Source organism: Calliphora vicina, chromosome 1 (genome assembly GCF_958450345.1).
Source record: "Calliphora vicina chromosome 1, idCalVici1.1, whole genome shotgun sequence".
NCBI classification, from domain to species: domain Eukaryota; kingdom Metazoa; phylum Arthropoda; class Insecta; order Diptera; family Calliphoridae; genus Calliphora; species Calliphora vicina.
The window spans coordinates 25,070,098-25,092,751 of record NC_088780.1 but is presented as its reverse complement, the minus strand read 5'-3'; the positions used below and the strand labels follow the sequence as shown (position 1 = coordinate 25,092,751).

Here is a 22,654-nt window from a genome sequence, read left to right as displayed (position 1 = left end):
AAGCAATTGTTTTTGCAAACATTTTTGTAAAAATTTTGCTTTTTTTTTGCAAAAAATTAAATAATATAATTAATCACCAAAGTGTTCTTTAAGATAAATAATAAAAACTATTTTATTTTTGCAAAAATAATTTCTTGGAAAAAAAGTTTGTGAAAAATATCGGAAAAAATCATGATTTCAACTTAAGTTGTACTATGGGTAATATATGTTTCAACAGGGTGGTCACAAATTTTATTTTCTTAAAGCCCATGTCCTCCTCTACGAACCGTTCATAAATCATTTTGCAATACAGCAGTAATTTAGAAGATTCAGTTTTATTAAATTTTTTTTTGCGATCGAACCCACTGTTTGTTGATTACCATAAAAGAGGAACATATTTTGTTCAACGAATTTCAATGAATATAAATATGCATTAAAAACATAAAATTCCTTAGCCATAAAAACCTGACCTTGTCTTCCAACTTATTTATGCTCTTATAAGTTACACATAAACCACATTTTTATGTTGCCATATCTGTCCAAATCAGGGATGGAAAATTAAAATACTTTGTTTGTATCAATATAATATTCAATTAATACTCTTCCAACCTCAGAGTACTAAACATTGTTAATTATTTTCATATTAACCCGCTGTTAGTCGCAATCATTTTCAATCGAGACTAGTCACAATGTGTCAAATTGATATCAATAAAAGAAAGGCGCGTTTGAAAATAATCTCTCTTCGCATTTTATTTCGAAAACATAAAAACAATATTAAATTGAAAGTATTTAAAAGAATAATACAAAACTTAGGGTGTTTAAAAAAAAATTTACAATAAAAAAAATTTTGGCTGTATCAACTAAATCAGTTACGAGTAACGGAGGGTTAATAAAATATTTTTTATAGAAAATTGTCTTATACTGACGATTTTCTATAGAAAATTATGATATAAACAAGTTTTTCTATAGAAACTACTGTTATACACAAGATTTTCTATAGAAAATACTGTTATACATTAGACTTTCGTTTTAAAATACTGTTAAACTGAATATTTTTTTATACAAAATGCAGTTATACACATGATTTACAACTGGTATATATAATAATTTCTATAGAAAATACTGTTGTACACCAGACTTTGTATAGAAAATACTGTTATACACAAGATTTTATATGGAAGATACAGGAAAATCCCGGTAGAACGAACGATATGTTGTCAGGCCCATTCGTTAAATTGAAAAATTCGTTATATCGAGATGTTTTTTTTTTTTAATTTTGGACAACTTTTTCTATATTGGAATTTGGTTGGATGAGCGGTGTGACATTAGGAGGCATGAATGTCGTCCAAATTTGTATATCTATAGTAGTTTTTACTAATTCTTCTTCTGGAGGATGTCGTGGTGCATTATCCACCATTAATAAAGACTTCATTGTAAGGGATTTCGATTCGGAAAATGAAAATTAAACTCAGGGACAAACATTTTAAAAAAACAGATTTTGAAGATTCTAGATTCCACTTAATTTGTGTAAAGATAATTTACAGGAAACACTTAGTCACGATAAAATGTTTGTTTTTATTTTCTTCAAAATAGATGTTGCGAATTTTGTTATTTGTTTTCAATGAAATTCTTCTACGGTTTTCCATATTTAATTCACGTGAATTATAGCCTGATTCACAATATCGAATGAAAGATTTCTTTCGCATTCTAAGCGAAAGAAAGCTGATTTTGGATTTCCTAGCTTCATATTTAAGTGAACGAATCAGTTTTCTTTCGCTTAGAATGCAAACGAAACCTTTCATTCGATATTGTGAAAACAAGCAATTAAAACGACTATAGAAAAAATGACAGCAACTATTATTAACCATTGAAAACGGTACTGTAACGACTAATTTTCTTATTTTTACATTCTTTGCTACTTTTGTTTTTTATACTTTCTGTTCGTTATATTGAGCGTACAATTTTCGAAATATTCGCTATATAAGGTTGTCAATGCTAAAAATTTGGTCGTTTGTTTGTTTTTTCTCATCATTTGTAACCTCTAAACAAAGTTTTAAAATCAAATTTTGTATGGAAATTTTGCTTTAAAACATTGTTTAAATTTAAATTTTTTTTATGAATACGGGGGTAAATGTTTGGACTGGTTTGAATGAAATTTCACATGCGCAAAGATGAAGTGCTGTCGAGATAAAATTTTGAATATGGACCACATGGGCCCACCAGGGTCGCCGACAGGGGTCCCCAAATTAGCACGTTTCAGGTACATATGTTAAACTTTTAAAACGATTCTATTTCTTCGATTGTGTTCCGATTTTATAAAATTACATTTCTCCGCAGCGAGAACTACAACAAACCTCGTCGTATCTATCAATTATCTCTTATAGATAGAAGATATTCGCATTTGAAAATTATATTTTAACAGTTTTACCCACACTGCTCTAGTTTTTTGATAACAGCGGGTTCACGTCTTTCCAGACTTTCTCCATTTTAGATTTGTTGGACTAACAAGAAATTTACGTGTCAAATAGAAAAAGAATTATTTAAAAATACTTACCTACTTTAAAGTTATATGCATTTGAATTTAAAATATAGATTTTCACTAGTTTTTTGGGAAAAAGTATTTTTTTCTTTTTAAATTATCTAAAAAATTTCTAAGAAGATCTATAAGGAATTTATAATCTTTGAAAAACTAACTTTACATTAAATATTTCAAATGGAAAAAAATTTTAAAATGTTTGAAACCGAGGGGACCAGGTCCATCCAAAAAACGCTTATTTTTTACGTAAAATTAAACAATTAGATGGCCAGACATGTTCTTAAGTATTTTGTAAAGTGTTCCGATGACCCCGACACTGGTATGGGTATTATAGATATAAAACTAAAAAAATCTCATTTTTGGGATTTTTCAAGACTTTTTCAGGAATTGCGGGATTAACGATACACATTTAAAAATTGGTTTTTATTTTTCCATTTTCAGAAGAAAACTCTATATAACTGTAAAATATCATTAAAATTTACACAGTACAACATTTTTCAGTTCATTGCTTTGGGACTAGTGTTTATAAAAAACCGACTTTTTATAAAACCGAAAAATGGCATTTTTAAAAAAACAGGTTTTTCGGTTAACCGAAATCGAAAAAACCGGTTAACCGTCATATATGTGTAGAAAACATAAAATGTACAATAAAGTATATACAGCTTTAAATTTTTTAATTTTTAGTAGTCAGGAATTGTTAATATTAAATAACTATAAATATACAAAAGTGCTAAGTCCATTTATTTTGTAAAAATTTCAAAATTATTATCTCAGTCAAATGGAAATGAGTATAAATATGTTACTAAATATAAAATACTTGTTTTAATTATTGGTTTATTCATTAAATTTCAACCAAAAAATGTAAATCACTTTTTTAATTTAATATTTGATAACTTTGAAATTTATTTTCACCTCTACTTTCTGATATGAAAGACAAAATGTTCCAAGTCCCAAAAAAGGACCTATAAGATGTAAACGCACTTTCACTTAGCTGTGATTATTTGTTATTATAAAAAACTCCATTATCAGATTTCATAAATATTTCAAATAATGAATTTTAGAACGTTTTTTGTCTCTCCTGTAATATTTCTGAAAAGCTAACGAAATGATTAATAAATTAAAATTTTAAGAACAAAATACACTAATGAAGTCAAATTTATTGAAGGAAGGTATGTACATCGAATTCAATTTAACGTTTGGTAAGATCATCACTAAGTTTTTAATGAATCATTAGTAAGATTTAGCCTAAACTTATAGAATTATGCGGAATTTAATTTTAATTTTTAATATGTAGTTTCATTATGTGCAGAAAAGTTTTTAAGTAAACTCATCGTCCTCTATTATTTAGAATCATTGTAATTCTTAAAAATATTAATCTAAAAAGGTTTGAATTGTAAATCAGCAGTTTAGGTTTCAAATCAGACCAATAATGTGTATACAATGAATATTAAAAATGCACAAAAACGTGAGATTTATCAATTTTAGTCCCAAATTTTAAAAACCGGTTAACCGAGTGATAAAAACCGGATAAACCGGTTAACCGAAAATCAACATTTTAAATTAACAGGTTCGCAAAAAACCGAGATTTGAAAGAAAAACCGGTTTTTCGGTTAACCGGTTAACCGGTTAACCGGTTTATAAACACTATTTGGGACTCAATTCTGATAATTGCATGTGAAAGCAGCCCCAAAAATAAGAACTTCTGCATGATTCAATTCTGACACATGATTCAATTCTGACAATTTCACGTGAAAGTTGCCCCAAAAATAAGAACTTCTGCATCATTAGTTTTGTCAAGTTGGCTGCCTTAATAATTTAATGGCCATACGAATTTTTTTTCCTCAAGGTTGATTTTTATCACTTTTTCTACATTTTAGCACGTTTATATCTCGTATACCGTACGGAATATCTCTTTTGTGGCTGAAGCAAAGTTGTAGATATTGAATAGTAGAAAAAAAGTACGGAAAATACCTACCCGAAAAAGGTACATCCAGTGCCTTAAAAATCGCAAAAATGCCCATTTTTTAAATTTTTTTTACCAATTTTTCACCAGTTTTGCTCAATAACTGGATTAAAAATCCAATTATGGACCGATCACCATGAAATTAGGTCGTGTGATTTGTGTCTATATGAAAGTTATTTATCATGAATTTTGTATGTATACCATAATTTTTAACATATTTATTCACTTTAAAGTGATTTTCGGAAGCGGATCTTATATGGGAGCTATGAATAATTATGCACCGATCAGAATAAAATTTTTTGACATGAATTTTGTATATATACAAAATTCATGTCAAAAAATTTTATTCTGATCGGTGCATAATTATTCATATATATATAAAACTTATTTGGTGCGAAATTTGTGTAGATACATATATAAATTAAACATTTATTCAACAGGCTTCGTCTTTGGGACGAAAAAATTATATGTACCAAATTTGTTTATGATCGGTCCATAATTAGTCATAGCAGCCCATATAAGACTTGCTTCCAAAAATCACTTTAAAGTGCATAAATCTGTTACAAATGATGTTTACATATAAAATTCATGATAAATAAATTTCATATAGACACAAATAACAGGACCTAATTTCATGGTGATCGGTCCATAATTAGATTTGTAATCCAGTTATTGAGCAAAACTGGTGAAAAATTGGTAAAAAAAAAATTAAAAAATTCGCATTTTTGCCATTTTAAAGGCACAGGATGTACCTTTTTCGGGTAGGTATGTTCCGTACTTTTTTTCTACTATTCAATATCTACAACTTTGCTTCAGCCACAAAAGAGATATTCCGTACGGTATACGAGATATAACCGTGCTAAAATGTAGAAAAAGTGAGAAAAATCCACCTTGAGGAAAAAAAATTCGTATGGCCATTAAATTATTACGGCAGCCAACTTGACAAAACTAATGATGAGTATTCCATGAATTTTTAATTGTCAAAAGTTATAAAATGACATTTTTAATTCTATGTACATATAAATTTCAAAATAATCAACGAAAACCTTCTCCTGTAAAATTTGGGTTTTATGGCTTACGATAATTTGGCCCTAAGGACTCGATACATCTACGAGTAAAATTATGTAGTAAAAATATTTGATAATTTTTACCTATAGATATGGATTTGAAATAAATGTCAAGTTACCTTTTAGGTAAATTTAACTGCTGGGTATTTTATACCGTATATATCTATTTGTTGAACTTACGGGCATTAGTCTATAGGCATTTTTGAAGTAGTATTTTAGATAAAATACTGAAAATTGTTTGAAAGTCTCGGGAGTACCATGGTACTTTTCAATATGAAATAATGTAAAAAAAGTACGATCGCATCAACATTGCCAACCCTGGCCCAAATACAGTATTATCGTGCTATTGAACTTGTAGAAAGCTGTAATAAATTCATGACATGATTAATAACAATAACAACACCAAACTACAATTGCTTTAATATTGTTGTTGTACTAACAACAATTTGAATTGTAAAACAAAGTATTTAATCAATAATATTTAACAGAAGTGGTGCCAACATCGTTATCAGCTAAAGAAAACCGATTAGATCTTCAAACGATCAAAAAAAGATAACACAAGTTTAAATTGTTGTTTTGTTTTTTGTTTCAGCTTAAAAAAATGTGACGTAAATTATTAACTTTGATTAGTAGAAATCGTTGAAACACAAGCATTAAATAATTTGTGTTAATGTGACGTTTCTTATCATTCGATAGATTGTTAAAATGTGTCTGCGATTAGTGTGCATATGTACAATTTAACGACTATATATTATATACTATTGAAGTTGTCTGCTTTACGACTGTAAAAATGTAATGATAAACTTAAAACGCAGCTGATAAGAATTATCTTAAGTTAAGGTCGTATAACAATTTTTTTTTCTGTTTAATTTACACAAGCCCATGTAAGGTTAGAAACATTTAAAATAAATTATTTAACTTACATTTATTTTAATCTTGTATTTTTTTATATATGTAGATATGTAAACAGCTTGTGGGGGGAAATTATCTACTAAAGATTACAGGTGATTAAACAGATGGGGTTGTTCATGAACAGTTGCAATTTTTAATAACAGCTTACGTGTGAAATTTCATGTCAATCAAAAATTATTATTAATATAACTACAAATACATAATTGTTAATATAAAGTATAACAAATAATGTTTATACATATATTCTACGACAAAGTTCAAGTGTTCTATATAACATTAAACATTACTGCGTATTTTATTTGTTTATTTAGTTATGTTGTTTTGACATTTTCAAAATTTTTGATGAAATTTAAAAATTAAGGTTTTCGATTTATTCGAAAAAATTGAATAAAAAGTTTCCTGTCGAAAACTAAAGTTATCGAACAATTTTCTATAAAAAATGAAAGTTATCGTTTTCTGCTAAAAGTTTGTATTACAATAAAATTTGTTTTTAAAAATTTAAAGTTATCGATAAATTTTCTGTAGAAAGTGGAAGAAATTGATAATCTGTTTATAGAAAATTTAGGTAATCGATAAATTATTTATAGAAAATTGTGTATAAAAAATTAAAGTTATAATTTCTACTGATTTATGGACACATTTTCTATAGTAAATTTATGTTATCGATAAATTGTCTGTTGCAAATTGAACTTATATTTATCGATATTTATAGAAAATTTAAATAATCATAATATTGTTTATAGAAAATTAAAAATGTTCTACAGAAAGATTAAGTAAACCATCAATTTTATATAGAACATTTTTTGTAATCTAAAAATGTTCTATAATAGTACTAAGTTATCGATACATTTTTTATAAAAATTTAGTTATTGTTATTTTTTTATAAAAAATTAAAAATTATCGATAATAATTATAATAAACTAGTTGACCGCCCCGTCTTCGCCCGGTAGCATTTACTAATGTTAGTTCGTCAAGGTATACCTGCCTGTTCTTATTTATTTGCAAATTAAAAATCTAAATTTGTACTGCATACTTTAGGGAGCTTTTTTTATTACAGTTGACTGGACTCAAAAAATTCCGAGTTTTACCCGGAATTTTTTAATTTTTTTGTTTACAAACCATCTCCTGAAAATTTCGAATCGAATAAAAAAATCAGCCAAATCGCTCCAGTCGTTGTCACGTGATGTCATTACATACATGGACCATTTCATTTTTATATATATAGAAGATTATAAATTATTGATAATTTAAATTTTCTATTGAAAAATTTAATTTATCGATAAAATTAAGAAAATAAGTTATCGATGAATTAGATGGAAAAATTTAAGTTATCGATAATTTTTCTTGAGTTATCGTTAAATTATATATAAAAAATTTAAGTTATCGATAAATTTTCTAATGAAAATATAACTTTAATGTTAATTTTCTTATATCAATTTTTTTTTTACACCATAATCTCTCGATTTTATCCAGTTTTCATTTGAGAATCTACAAAGTATACATATTCTTTATAATTATAGATAGCGGAGTCGATATAGCCATGGCCGCCTGTATATTGAAATCAACATTACGTAACCAGATAACTTACATACATGATTTATACATTTATATATCGGCCCGGTTCGGTTGCTATTTAAAATCGAGAAAATTACGAAGAAATAAGCGAAAACTTAAGGTAAGTCAATAAAATAATCCATTTCAAATATATTTTACAATGTAATTCGGAACTACCATGGGTTAAAATTGGATAAAATGTTGGGTATAAGACTTAAAGATGTGGTATTTTTTAAAATGTTTAGATTTTATTTTGAAATATTTGTACAATATGAATTTATTCAAAATATTGGCCATTGTAAGCTATGACCTTTCGTATAGATTTGGATCCAAAAGAACTGATTATCTGTTGAGGCCAAAAACAAATTAAGTCAGTATAAAATAAAGCATTCTGCATCGATCGAAACACTATGATGGTATGGTCAGATTTCAGAAGCTTATAATTGATAGGAGCCTTTTCCTCTCACCAAATACATTAGCGCCATTGATACTTTGCTTTGGTGTTGATTCGTATGGTTGGCCGGGCTTCACACACAATCTCTTACGCTTCGGGTTATTGTAATTGATCCAGTTTTTATCGCAAGTAATGATTCGGCGTAAAAATGATTTTCCTTTATAGCGATCAAACATCATTTCGGACATACAAAATCTTTATCTCGTACGCGCAGAAAAACAAGTAAGAAAGAATGGTCGGTCAAGCCCGACCATATAATACCCTACACTATGTAAAAGAGCAAAAACATTTTTCTTTTAAAATTTCAATAATTTATATTTTTGAGTGATTTTCTTCAATCTTTCGAAAAAAATATTTAAAAAAATAAAAAAATTTTAATATTTTTTTTCAAATGGGCCCTTTTTTTCTTAAAATAAAGCTTAGATATTTTCCTTGAACACCTATTTGGTCGCTTAGTGGGATGCGAGTGGGATATCTATCAAAATAAATATTTTGTAACTCAAAACATAAAATTTTTGACTTTTTTCGCAAAATCAAAAATTTTGTTGACTTTTTTTCAAAATGGACCCTTTTTTATTTTTAGCTCAACCAAAAGCTTAGATATTTTCGATGGCTGAAATCGGTCCATTATTTCACCTATACAAAATGTCCTCTCGATATTGGACTTTATCGGTCATAAATATTTAATTTATACATATACGTATCTCCACAAATTTCGATCCAAATAAGTTTGATATATACGAAATTCATGTCACCAAATTTAGTTACGATCGGTTCATAATTAGTCATAGCTCCCATTACTTTAACATGTATAAATCTCTTAAAAATGGTTGGTATACATATAAAATTCATATAGACAGATTTAAATCACACGACCTAATTTCATGACGATTGGTCCATAAATGGTCATAGCTAACATATAAGGTCCACTTCCGTAAATCACTCACGATTATAAATTATTGATATTTTAAAATAAAAATGTTTTTGCTCATTTACTTCGGGCTTGACCGACCATACTTTCTTACTTGTTCAAATTAAAGAAGTAAAGCAAAACTTGTTAGCACAACATTCGCCATTTTCTAAGCAAAACAAAACTTTATTATGTACACTATAATTTCAATAACTAAGAAAGAATAAATGACAGATATGAACTCCTATTAAAAACAAAAACCGCGTTCAAAAGATACTTCATCTATTGTAAATTCCGTAGTCCTCAAGTAACTTATATACATGATTCGTACATCAATAAGTATATCAATATAAGGATAAAACCGGGATAACATCGATTTTTGGCCTATTTTTGATCTATATCTGGATTACTAAGTCATAAATATATACAATATGGATATCCAATTATAGATATTTCAAAGTCCATTGCAGCGATGTTTATAAGGCTATAGTGAGATGGTACAGTGGGTCAAAATCGGGAAAATTATTTTTTAACCCGAATTTTTTTTCACAAAAAAATTTTTTTTTATCAAAAAAAAAAAACGTTTAAAAATTAAAAATAAAATTTGGAAAAAAAATTTTTAAAATAAATTAAAAAATATTTTAAAGTATAATTTGGTGAAGGGTATATAAGATTCGGCACAGCCGAATATAGCTCCTTGCTTGTTGTATCAATAATTATTTTATTGTATCAAGAATATTTTTTTGTCAATATTTTTTTCAACAAAAAAAATATGTTTTTGCAATCGGCCCACTGTGCAAGGTACAAGAAGAGGAAGTATAAGTACTTTTCACTTTCAAACTTTTAACGTTATTATTATTTAAAACTTGTTTAAAATAATACTAACATCTATTTCAAATACATACAAACCAATCATAGTCTTAGCAAATAGTCACTATAAATTTACGTAAATAAATTTATAAACCTGTTCGTCTAGTTTTCAGCATTTTAAAAACCATGAAATTTGTTTTGTTTTAATATAATTAACATTTATTTTTGTAGACAATTTTTGTTTTGTTTTTTTCTATATGCAGAGCATGTAGCGTTAAATCATTGAGGTTATTGGAAAGTTTTTGGTTAGATGATTCATTTGCTTCACATCCAACAAATCTACCGATATTAAATCATATGTTTTGCTTTGTTTTTATCTTGTTTCTATAGAACTACTTGAAGTTCATGATGTTCTTTGGGCAAAACATTTCATTATTATTTGTTTCTAATTGGAATATAATCACGTTGAGTGGAGGAGTCTGTTGTTGTTTATGGCAATTCAATTGATAAACCAAAAAAAAAAGAGTTGATTAGAATTTGAGAGCAGTAAAGAGTCCAAAAAGAGTAGGGAATCAAGTGATTAAGCATATCTCATATTCGTCTCTTTGTTTAATTTAAAGTTATTGAATATTTGATTACTTAAGTGTTTTTTATTTTGAATTGCGATCTAGTTGAATTTTAGATGTGACAAAATTTAAAAATCAATAACATACAATAATGTTTAAAATGGCTTATATAATTTACTTAGTTCAACTAAATTTTATTTAAACTATTTGTGTAGCCATGGCAAAATATCTAATTTTTTTATATAAAATACAAACTTTTTTCTATAGCCCTTAATTTTTTGTTTATTAAATAGTGTGACTAGTACTAATAAAATCTAGACATTTACAACAATTTTAACAAACATTTATAAAAGTTAATAAAACTTAAATATTAAGAATATTAGTATTATTTTATAAAACTTTATTAACCGCAATAATAGTTTGAGTATATGATAGTAAACCGCTTGTTGTTTTCGATATATAGAGAGAGACATAACAAACTTAAGAGAGTTTTTTTGAAAATTCAGTTTTATCTCTATTCAAGATGCATCATTATACGAGTACTATTGGATGTTATCGGTAACATTCTACTCTTAAATGATTTTGATAACTGGGTCTACTTGTTTTTTTTTCTTATCGGCTGTTGAAAAAATAAGTATTGGCAGCTGTCTTCTTATCTTTTCGATTTTGCTGCAAAGATTTGTTACCAATAATTTTACACTCACTGCGTTCAGAACAAGTTAAGACCGTGTCGCGTGCGGTACGGCCTCAAAAATTACTCCTGGGAAATAAATTCAAAAGTGTTATAATAACTGGTGAAATATAGTGCAATACGTGATATTAATAAGTGATATTGTACAAAAAAAAATTATAAAAAGGTGATTTTTGTTTAAAGGATTATTAAAATTTTACATGCAAAAATATATATATAAAAGATTATAAAGGTCGAAAAGAATGTCTAAAAATATATTTATTAAAAATCTGAATGTAACGTTGTCATTGTTTTAAGGTCCTGCTTAAAACTATATTGGAAAATAATCAATTATGCAAATAAAACCAAGGTTTTTATATTACATACAATTATATATTTATATAAATTGAAAAATAATATCCTTTTAGTGTTGAATCCTTTTTTACAAAATGAGTTATTTTAGTTACTATTTTAATAAAGGATTGTTTACAAAAAATAAAAAAAATAAACACTGTCCTATCAAATTCTTTAATATTGTTGAAAGATTTAATTATTTGTTTAATTATTTTTAAATATACTCTAATATAATATTAATATTCTACTAATTGCATTGTTGATTGAAACAGAAAAAATTATCTCTATAATATACTGATTTAAAGTGTTTAAATATTAGGTTCATAAATTTAATCCTAAGGTGTTTTTAAAGTACTGATAATAAGTTAGTTGTTAGCAATAAAGATTTATAACGAATTTCAGTTATCTAGGCCTATCGTGTTTAGTTCGGACACATAAATATTTTTTTAAATTTTTTTTGTTTGGACCTGTTAGTTCAATACCAAATCTTTCTAATCAACAAAGAATTTCATCTTTCTAAGTCCTTCCCTCTAGACCCTCATCATGCCTTCAACAGACAGACGGATATAAAGCAGTGAAAAAACATGGTTGTGGTAGACAAAATCTTAGAGCAACATATTATGATAAGATTTACAATTGCAGTTCAAACATCTTATGATCATTACTTGTATCATAAAATATCGTATTATGATCAAATATAATCGTAATATCAGTGATCATAATATGTTTTGAATTAATCATATTATGATCCAAAGATATCATAATATAAGCCAAAGCAATTATATATATGATCCAATAAAATCATATTATGATCCAACGTAATCATATTTATGAATACAAAATTTAATTATATGATTAAATATAGTCGAAATAGCATTGATCAGACATGTTCAAAATATGCTTTAAAGTAATCATATTATAATCCAAAGCAATCATAATATGAGCCAAAGTAATTATATTTATGATCCAATAAAATCATATTATGACCCAACGCAATCATATTATTATTATTAAAAGTTATTTTTGGGAATACACAATTTAATTTTAATAAGGTTTAGTTTTAACGTAGTAAGAATTCCCAAAAAAATTATTAATGATAAATTCACTGCAATTTATGGTTTTTCGCTTTAGGAAAGCTTAGGGTTATATTATGACAAATAAAACTATATAGCGAATGAGAATTACCCCACAAAGTATATATATTCTGGATCGTTATAGATAGCGAAGTCGATAAGCCATGTCCGCCTGTCCGTCTGTATGTTGAAATCAACATTCCGTAACCCCCAAATAACTTACATACGTGATTCATACATCAATATATCGGGAATTCTTCCGGCTCGGTCGGAAAAATCGGCCCACAAATGGCTGAGATATAAGGAAAAAACAGGGACAACCTCGATTTTTGGCCTATTTTTGATCTATACCTGGATTACTAAGTCATTAATATAGACAATATGGGTATCTAATGATATATATTTTAAAGTCCATTGCAACTATGTATGTATATAAGGCTATAGTAAGTTGGAATATTTGGGTCAAAATCAGGAAAAATATTTTTTAATCCGAATTTTTTTTTTATCAAAACAATTTTAAGGTCATAAATTTTTTTCAAAAAAAAAAAAAAAATTAAAAAAAAATTGGAAAAAAATTTTAACAAAAATTAAAAATAATTACGAAAAAAAATTTTGAAAAAAAATATAAATTTTGTTTACCTAAAAATATTTGAAAAAATTTATTTTAAAGTATAAATTCTCGTACTTGTTATACCCTACACCTCCATAGTGGGGAGAGTATAATGTGTTTGTGCAGATGTTTGTAACGCCCAAAAATATTAGTCTAACACCCACCTTAAGGTATATCGATCGACTTAGAATCACTTTCTGAGTCGATTAAACGATGTCCGACCGTCCGTCCGTCCGTCTGGCTGGCTGTCCATGTAAACCTTGTGCGCAGAGTACAGGTCGCAAGACATTTCGATCTAATTTGGTGTGTATTATTTTTTCGGCCGAAGGACCAAGCCCATTGAAACTGGCTGAAATCGGTCCATTATTTCACCTAGCCTCATGTAAATGTCTTCCCAAAATTGGACTTTATCGGTCATAAAAGTTTAATTTATATATGTATCTCCACGAATTCCGCTCAAATTAGTTTTATATATACAAAATTCATGTCACCAAATTTTGTTACGATCGGTCAATAATTAGTCATAGCTCCCATATAGACCCGCTTCCTAAAATCACTTTAACGTGCATAAATCGCTTAAAATACACACAAAATTCAGCATAGTTAACTTTAATATTGACATAAATCACACGACCTAATTTCATGGTGATCGGTCCATAATTGGTCATAGCTCCCATATAAGGCCCACTTTCGAAAATCACTAAAAAATATAAATTATTGAAATTTTAAACGAAAAATGTTTTTGCTCTTTTACTCAGTGTAGGGTATTATATGGTCGGGCTTGACCGACCATACTTTCTTACATGTTTTAGTTATTTGCGAAAGTGGACTGAAAAAGTGGGTCTTGAGAAAACTTTACATGAAACTTATTGTTGGAGGTTGTTTCTCATTTGGGTCTATAACTCTATAACTAGACCTATTTTGATAATTTTTAATACCAAACATAAATAATATTTCGAGAAACTTTTATTTTTTACTTCAAAGTTCTTCCCTCTGGGTCCTGTCAGAAGGACGGACATAGTTTTAGAATTTTATAAGGACTGGTAATATATTAATATTTCGATGTTTTTCAAATGTAATACCTCCCATTTTTTGGTGGTGGATATAAACAAAAAAATTTTAAAATAACATGTTTGTTGGAGGATGTCTCTCATTTTGGTCTATAACATATTTCTATTCAACAAAGAATATTTAATTTCCCTAAGTCCTTCCCTCTAGACCTTATCGTGGCTTCAACATGCAGGCGAACAGACAGATAGATAGACGGACATTACTAGATCGTCTTAAAATTTGATATGTAAAATAGTCTGACGGATTTTAACATACTTTTACCTTAAGTATCTCGGGTACTAACAAAGTAAAATAACTGATGTGGCTTTTAGCTTCTTGATTAACTGCTCATTAAAGAACTTCAATAAAATAGTTTATATTCCTCACAAGTTTAATCTGAAAATAAAATTTTGGCTAAAGTATTCGTATAATCATTAGTTTCGGTTTAGATATAAATCTTACTAACTACTGTAATTTAATTTTGGAATGTGATTAAATTTTAGATTAGTTTTTTTTCAAATTTATAAAGATTATCAGCCTAACCACAAAAGCCCTAAATTAAGCCCATAAAGTTGACTAAAACAAATTTCAAATATAATTTAAACTCTTGTTTTATTATTATAAAATAAGCTTTTTGTTTTGAACGTTTATGGACATTTGTTTTTTTTAAATTTCTTTTTTTTTATTTACATTCATTGAAAAATATTTTCATTTATTTGAATGTATATCGATTAAAGTACTATATTACTCCACAAATTCATCTTTAGCTTTATTAGTCCTTTAGTTATTTCTAAATGTAACCCATATAATTTTCTTTCATAAATCTCTTTTTAATCTTATATATACGAAAAAAGCGTGTGACTTTTATTATGGCGTTAAACCACTTTTATAACTTTGTTGACCAAAAATAGAATAAAAATGAATTTATTTAGTGCATTAATAAAAACAAAAAAAAAATAATGCCAAAATTAATATAATTATAACAAACTTTAGACTAGTAAATAATTATGAATGCTTTTATTTGATAGAGGTGAAATAATTAAAATTATTTTAATTATCTTTATAATCAAAACATCATATGTATATATGTAGAAATGTCAAATTTTATAACAGTGTATAATTGTGTATTTAATCAACGAAAAAGTAAAAAAATGCGACGTAGTTTTTTACTTTTCATTGTCTTAGCAGTCACAAATACTTGTATGAGCAGTTATTTATGATTGCTTTTGAGAATTCTTAGTATTTTAAATGGGGTTTCCAAATTTAGCTTAACACTTGTATTGGTCATTTTATGTGTTTAAGTACTTTGCCTGTCATAGATGTGTGTGATTTATTTCTGATGATAGCTAATCTTTAATTGTTATTAACAATTTTATTAAGCTGTTCAACGTCATTGAACCGTGTGCACTTACCTTCATCCATTTTTGTTTTATCTGTAAATATGGGTAGCAAAAAATTTCAGTTAAGATTGTAGTGTTGTAGTACATGTCAAGTGAATAAACTTTTAAAACCGATGCCTTCCGATCGGGATTAAATTTGTGCTATTAGATAGTAATTTACACACAATTTTCAACAAGATCGGTCAAAAACTCTCTGAGTTAGAGGAGGTCAAAATTTGACATTGTGGCAAAACATGTGTATTTCTTATTCATGTAACTTATTACCTATTGTTCAAGCAAAATTTTTCCCAAATAAAATTTATAAAAAATATTTTTTTTTTTTGCAAAATCAAAAACTGTTTTCACTTTTTTTAAAAATGAGCCTTTTTTCTCAAAAGAAAGCTTCTATTTTGTTGTTTACAGTTATCAATGAATTTTATACAATTTGTTTTAAGGCTTAACTCCCACCTGGGTTCACGAACGTAGAAATTTATAAAGGAACCATTAGGATTAAGTAAGCGATCAATTACACCCCCCTTGAGTAATTTGATTAAAACTATATGCATGTGTGTGATTTGAAATTTTATTTTTTATTGATTGTTCAATTCATTTCATTTTAATTGCCTTTCAGAATCACATGTCTAAAATTTGTAAATTCTTTATAATATAGGGGGCATTTATATTATGATTTTGAGACATGACTTAAACCATGGGTTTTTTTCTACTGGTAAATTGTGACGGCGAACAAAAAGGTACAATTTCTGGTTTTCATGGCTTTTTTGATTTTCTTATTGGTTGTTGATGATACAAAAAGGCAAACATGGTTGAAAAAAGGCAACGTATAAATGCAATGGGATTTTCGTAAGGGGTTTAAAAGAGAAAACAAAAAAAAGACATGACTTTAAATCAATATGTAAATGTCGACATAGAAACAAAAATGAAAAATTAATAAAAGGAAAAATTCTTTAAATAAAATTGAATTCTCATTTACTCAGATAAATGCTTAATTTCATTATTATAAAATATTCATAAAGTACTATAAATAGAACAAGAGTTCCAGTGGGTATCTTTATTGAAGATTCTAACTTAGTCAGAATCATGTGTGTTTAATTTGAAGAACGAAAAAGTACCATTATTGTCTCTCTCCTGGATTCTTTTTTTAATAAGAAGCATATCAGCCAACTACAAAAGTACAATTAGAAGAAAAAATACCAATTTTTCTCATTTATCTTGAACTCCCATTGAAATTGGAATTTAAAGTACTACATTTTGACAAAATTGTTTGTGCCATAGATATGCCTCAAAGGACTTAAATATGGATGTATGTGTTTATGTACTCAAAAATAAATATATGTTTTAAAAAAGTACAAAACTGTTTACTCGGATTTGCTCCCAATCTACCCGAAATCCAAAGAAAATCATATTAGTTATATTATGTATGACTATAGAAAGAAATTATTAAAATTTAATCAAAATTGAGTTAATAGTTTCAAACAAAATTCAAACTTCCAAATAGTACAAAATTTATTTTTGTTATTTTTTGATAAGTAAATAATACGAAAAAAAATTCGGGTTTAAAATATTTTTCCCGATTTTGACCCATTGTAGGTCCAACTTACTTATAGCCTTATATACATTGCAATGGACTTTGAAATATCTATCATTAGATACCCATATTGTCTATATTAATGACTTAGTAATCCAGATATAGATCAACAAGTAAGAGAGCTATATTCGGCTGTGCCGAATCTTATATACCCTTCACCAAAATATACTTTAAAATAAAAATTTTAAATATTTTTAGGTAAACAAAATTTAAATTTTTTTCCAGTTGTTTTTTCGAAATTGTTTTTTAAATTTTTTTATAATTTTATTTTTAATTTTAAAATTTTTTTTTTTTAGTTTTTAATTTTTTTTTTTTAATATTTAGTGAAAAAAAATTCGGGTTAAAAAATATTTTTTCCGATTTTGACCCATTGTAGTTCCAACTTACTATGGTCTTATATACGTCGTTGCACAGGTCTTTGAAATATCTATCATTAGATATCCATATTGTCTATATTAATGATTTAGAAATCCAGATATGGGTCAAAAATAGGTCAAAAATCGAGGTTGTCCTGGTTTTTTCCTTATATCTCAGCCATTTGTGGACCGATTTTCTCGATTTTGTAAGTTTTTATTCGTGTATGTAAGTTATTTGGGGGCTTCAGAAAGTTGATTTCAACACACAGACGGACAGGCGGACATGGCTATATCGAATCCGCTATCTATAACGATTCAGAATATATATGGGGCATTTCATGTCAAGTGAACTTGTCTTCCGATCGGGATGATGTCTTCCGATCGGGATGAAATTTGGTCGCTTAGTGGGATGCGAGTGGGATATCTATCAAAATAAATATTTTGTAACGCAAGACATACAATTTTTTAATTTTTTTTGCAAAATAACTCAGAGAGTTCTCGACCGATCTTGTTGAAAAATTGTGTCTGAGTTACTATCCAATAGAACTAACCTTGGTGCAAATTCGATCGGAAGACATCGATTTCAAAAGTTTGTTCACTTGACATGAAATGCCCCATAATCTTTGTGGGGTCGCAAATTAAAAATGAAGAAATTACAAACGGAATGGCAAACTTATATATACCCTTGCCATTCATGGCGAAGGGTATAAAAAAAGTACAAGCCAATTGTATGCTAATTTTTATACCCTTCACCTTCGTGAGAAGGATATATATAAGTTTGTCATTGCGTTTGTAATTTCCACAATATAATTTTCCGACCCTATAAAGTATATATATTCTGGATCCTTATAGATAGCAGAGTTTTCTTAAGACCCCAGATATCTTCGGGATCCAGATCTTCAATAATTCTGTCAGACGTGCTTTCGAGAAGTCTCCTATTTAAAATTAGCAAAATCGGTCCAAAAATGGCTGAGATATGAGGAGAAAACTAGGACAACCTCGATTTTTGACCTACATACATCTGTATCACTAAGTCATTAATATAGACGATATGGATATCTAATGATACATATTTCAAAGACCTTTGCAACTACGTATAAAAGACCATAGTAGGTTGGACCTACAATGGGTCAAAATCGGAAAATATATTTTTCAACCCAAATTTTTTTTTTAAATTTTAAAAAAAATTTTAAAATCTAAAAAAACAAATTTTAAAAATTTAGAATAACAATTCGTAAAAAAAAATTTTCTAAAAAATTAAAAAGACAACTTTGGAAAAAAAAAATAAATTTTGTTGACCTAAAAATATTTAAAATTTGTATTTTGAAGTATAATTTGGTGAAGGGTATATACGATTCGGCACAACCGAATATAGCTCTCTTACTTGTTTAAATATATAATGATGCATTTTAATTGTGATTGACATCTGTATTATTTTAAAAGATTAAAGTTACCGAATTTACCCGCTTTTACCCCCTCCTAATCCATAGAATTTCCAAAAATCCGTTCTTGGTGGATCTACATGTGGAGAGGGGAACTTACAGTCCAAATTTCATATCTCTACCTTTTGGCGTTTATGTTGAAAAACTTAGTAACTTTAATCGTTTATTTAGTGAGATTTCGCGTTATGTGTTGATTCCCTTTCTCCTAGTGTAGCTCTAGAACAAGAACCCATTCCTATCACCGATGATCACTTGACAAGTTCTGTATTATTTTCCTTCCAGTTTTACCTGATTTTGCCTATTTTAATTTCCTAATTTTGGGTCCCCCGATATACTAGATGATAGTTAACAGTAGTATGAGTTTAAGGGTTGGCGGTTCAATTCCTGCCAAATATTCCAGTTGTTCATTAAATAAATTTAAGTTTAAAATGTTTGGTCGTTATTATAATTATAATTTAATTTTCTCTCTTTCCAGATTAATCAAATTAAACATAAACGTTTCAAATAAAAATGGTAAATTTTTGGAATGCTTTGACACGCCGTAAAACCGATGATGTTGTTGAGGCTGAATCAAAATTAGCCAGAGTATTGAATGTATTCGATTTAACAGCTCTGGGTGTAGGCAGTACCTTAGGTCTGGGTGTTTATGTGTTGGCGGGTTCAGTGGCCTTTAATATTGCCGGTCCAGCAGTGACGCTTTCATTTCTGATAGCAGCCGTAGCCTCAGCCTTTGCTGGTATATGTTATGCAGAATTTGCCGCAAGAGTACCAAAAGCAGGCAGTGCTTATGTTTACAGTTATGTGACCATAGGAGAGTTTGTGGCCTTTACCATAGGTTGGAATATGATATTGGAATATGTGATAGGTAAGCTTTATACATACATACATATTTGGCAACTTTTATATAAATTAATATTTTATTGAATTGCAGGTACCGCCTCGGTGGCTAGAGGTTTTAGTGGTTATTTCGATTCTTTGATTGATAAAAATATGTCTAAAACCTTAACGGAAGCCGTGCCCATCAATGTTGATTTCTTGGGAGATTATCCAGATTTCTTGGCTTTTGGCCTTATATTGATATTAACTGGTTTATTGGCGTTTGGTGTCAAGGAATCAAGTTTTCTAAATAATATATTCACCACTGTGAATATGCTGACGATTTTAATTGTCATTATAGCAGGTAGTATTTATGGTGAGTTGATTTTAAACAATATTGTTAAACATTTTGTTTAATTCTTTCTTTATATCTCTATTCCTTTAGCTGACAGCTCCAACTGGTCCATACCCGCAGAAAAAGTACCCCCAGGTTTTGGAACTGGTGGTTTTATGCCTTTTGGTGTGGCTGGTGTTATGGCGGGAGCAGCCAAGTGCTTTTTTGGTTTTGTGGGCTTTGATGGCATTGCCACAACTGGCGAAGAAGCTATTAATCCCAAGCGAAACATCCCCTTGGCTATTGTGATATCCTTGGTTATTGTTTTCTTGGCGTATTTTGGTGTTTCTACGGTATTGACCTTGATGGTGCCCTACTTCGAGCAAGATCGTAATGCTCCCTTCCCAGCTGCCTTCGATGCTGTTGGTTTAATCTCCGTTAAGTGGATTGTTACTGGTGGCGCCATTTTTGCCCTATGCACCTGTTTGTTGGGAGCCATGTTCCCCTTGCCTCGCGTTTTATATGCCATGGGTAGTGATGGCATTCTATTCAAGAAATTGTCCAATGTCAATGACTACACCAAAACTCCTCTGATTGCAACCATCTTATCAGGCTTGTTTGCTGCCACCATGGCCTTAATATTCGATTTGGATCAGTTGATCGATATGATGTCTATTGGTACTCTCATGGCCTATAGTATTGTGGCCATTTGTGTATTGGTTTTACGTTACGAAGATGAGGGCATGCAGAAACAAGTTACACTCAGTTGTCCCACTGTTGTCAAACAATTTTTCAATGGCAATTCTTATCGTCAACCGAATATCTTGAGTTCGGCCATTACAAAATTTGGCATTGTGCTGTTTGGCTTCATTTGTATATTATGGTGTATTTTCGATAAAATCTATACATTTGGCTCCACCGACAGCATAGTTGCTTTAAGCGTTTTAGGTGTTGTACTAATAGCCATTATAGTGATAATTAGCTACCAGCCTGTATCCACAGTAGAGTTGGCTTTTAAGGTACCGCTGGTACCTTTGATACCCTGTTTAAGTGTTTTTGCCAATCTTTATCTAATGTTCCAATTGGATATAAATACTTGGATTAGATTTCTTATATGGCTGGCCATTGGTTATGTGATCTATTTTATTTATGGCATTAGCCACTCTACACAGATTACTAGAAACAGAAATCATGCCGAGGAGGCCAGGAAATTACAATTTACTAATATGGCCTATGAACCAGACTGGAAAGTGGAGAATGGTAAATGTGAAAAGTTATGAGAAATATTTGACAAAATATTGTTACAAAATGAGCAATGTCTAGGAAGGGGTAACAACTATTTGCTACTTAAAAAGTAAATAGAGTTAATACTCTTATTCTCTCACTAATAATCATGTACATTTTTAGTAAGTTTAGTTTGTAGTTTAAATTTGGTTTAAGTTAAACTTAGTTTAAGTTAAGTTTTATACAAAAACTAGTATTAGACCTTTAAGTATTAAGTTTTGTTTAAGGATAGTAGTGATTTTTATAAAAACAAAATCTTTACAGTAACATGATTTTTCTACAGAAATATCGTAAAACTTTAATTTTAAATATTTGTGCAAATCAGAGCAAATTTTTCTTTGAAATATTTTTGTTAAACTTTGCAAATTTTAATTTAAAAAGTTTAGGTTTTTTTTTTAAGTATTTGGAAATATTTCCCGACTCTAGTAAAAATTTATATGAAAATATCCTCAAATTTTGAAAAATATTAACAAAAAATTTGTCAAATTTGCGAAAATATTTCAAAATTAAATTTTCTTCAATTTAGAAAAAAAAATTAAATGAAAACTACCCTAAATTAATGCAAAAAATTAAAATAAATTTTACTTAGATCAAATATTTCAAAAATTTGTGCAAATTTTAATCTAAGTAAATTTTATTTTAAAATTTTAGGAAATTTTTCTTTAAATTTTTACCAGAATAGGAGAAATATTTACTCAAATCTGAGAACATTTATTTAGAAATAATTGTGCAAATCAAAGTAAAGTTTTCTTGAAATAATTGCACAATTCTTTCGAAATAATTCCACAAATTTGAAAACTATTTTTTTAAATGCTTTAGCAGATTTTATTTTGAAATAATTTCACAAATTTGTTTTTTCGAAATATTTGCACAAATGTTAGGTAAATTTTTTCAAAAGATTTCCAGCTACCAAATGAATTTTCTGTTAA

At 28.3% G+C, this 22,654-nt stretch overlaps 1 protein-coding gene across 1 annotated transcript; it reads left to right on the top strand.

Annotated features, from left to right (window-relative positions):
* The first annotated feature begins 19,766 nt into the window (after positions 1-19,766).
* LOC135954553 (cationic amino acid transporter 2-like) lies at positions 19,767-21,803 on the top strand. Its single transcript, XM_065504745.1, has 3 exons — positions 19,767-20,156; positions 20,223-20,483; positions 20,553-21,803. Exons 1-3 carry the CDS (start codon positions 19,802-19,804, stop codon positions 21,719-21,721), a joined length of 1,785 nt encoding a protein of 594 aa, XP_065360817.1. The 5' UTR covers positions 19,767-19,801; the 3' UTR covers positions 21,722-21,803.
* The last annotated feature ends 851 nt before the right edge of the window (positions 21,804-22,654 follow it).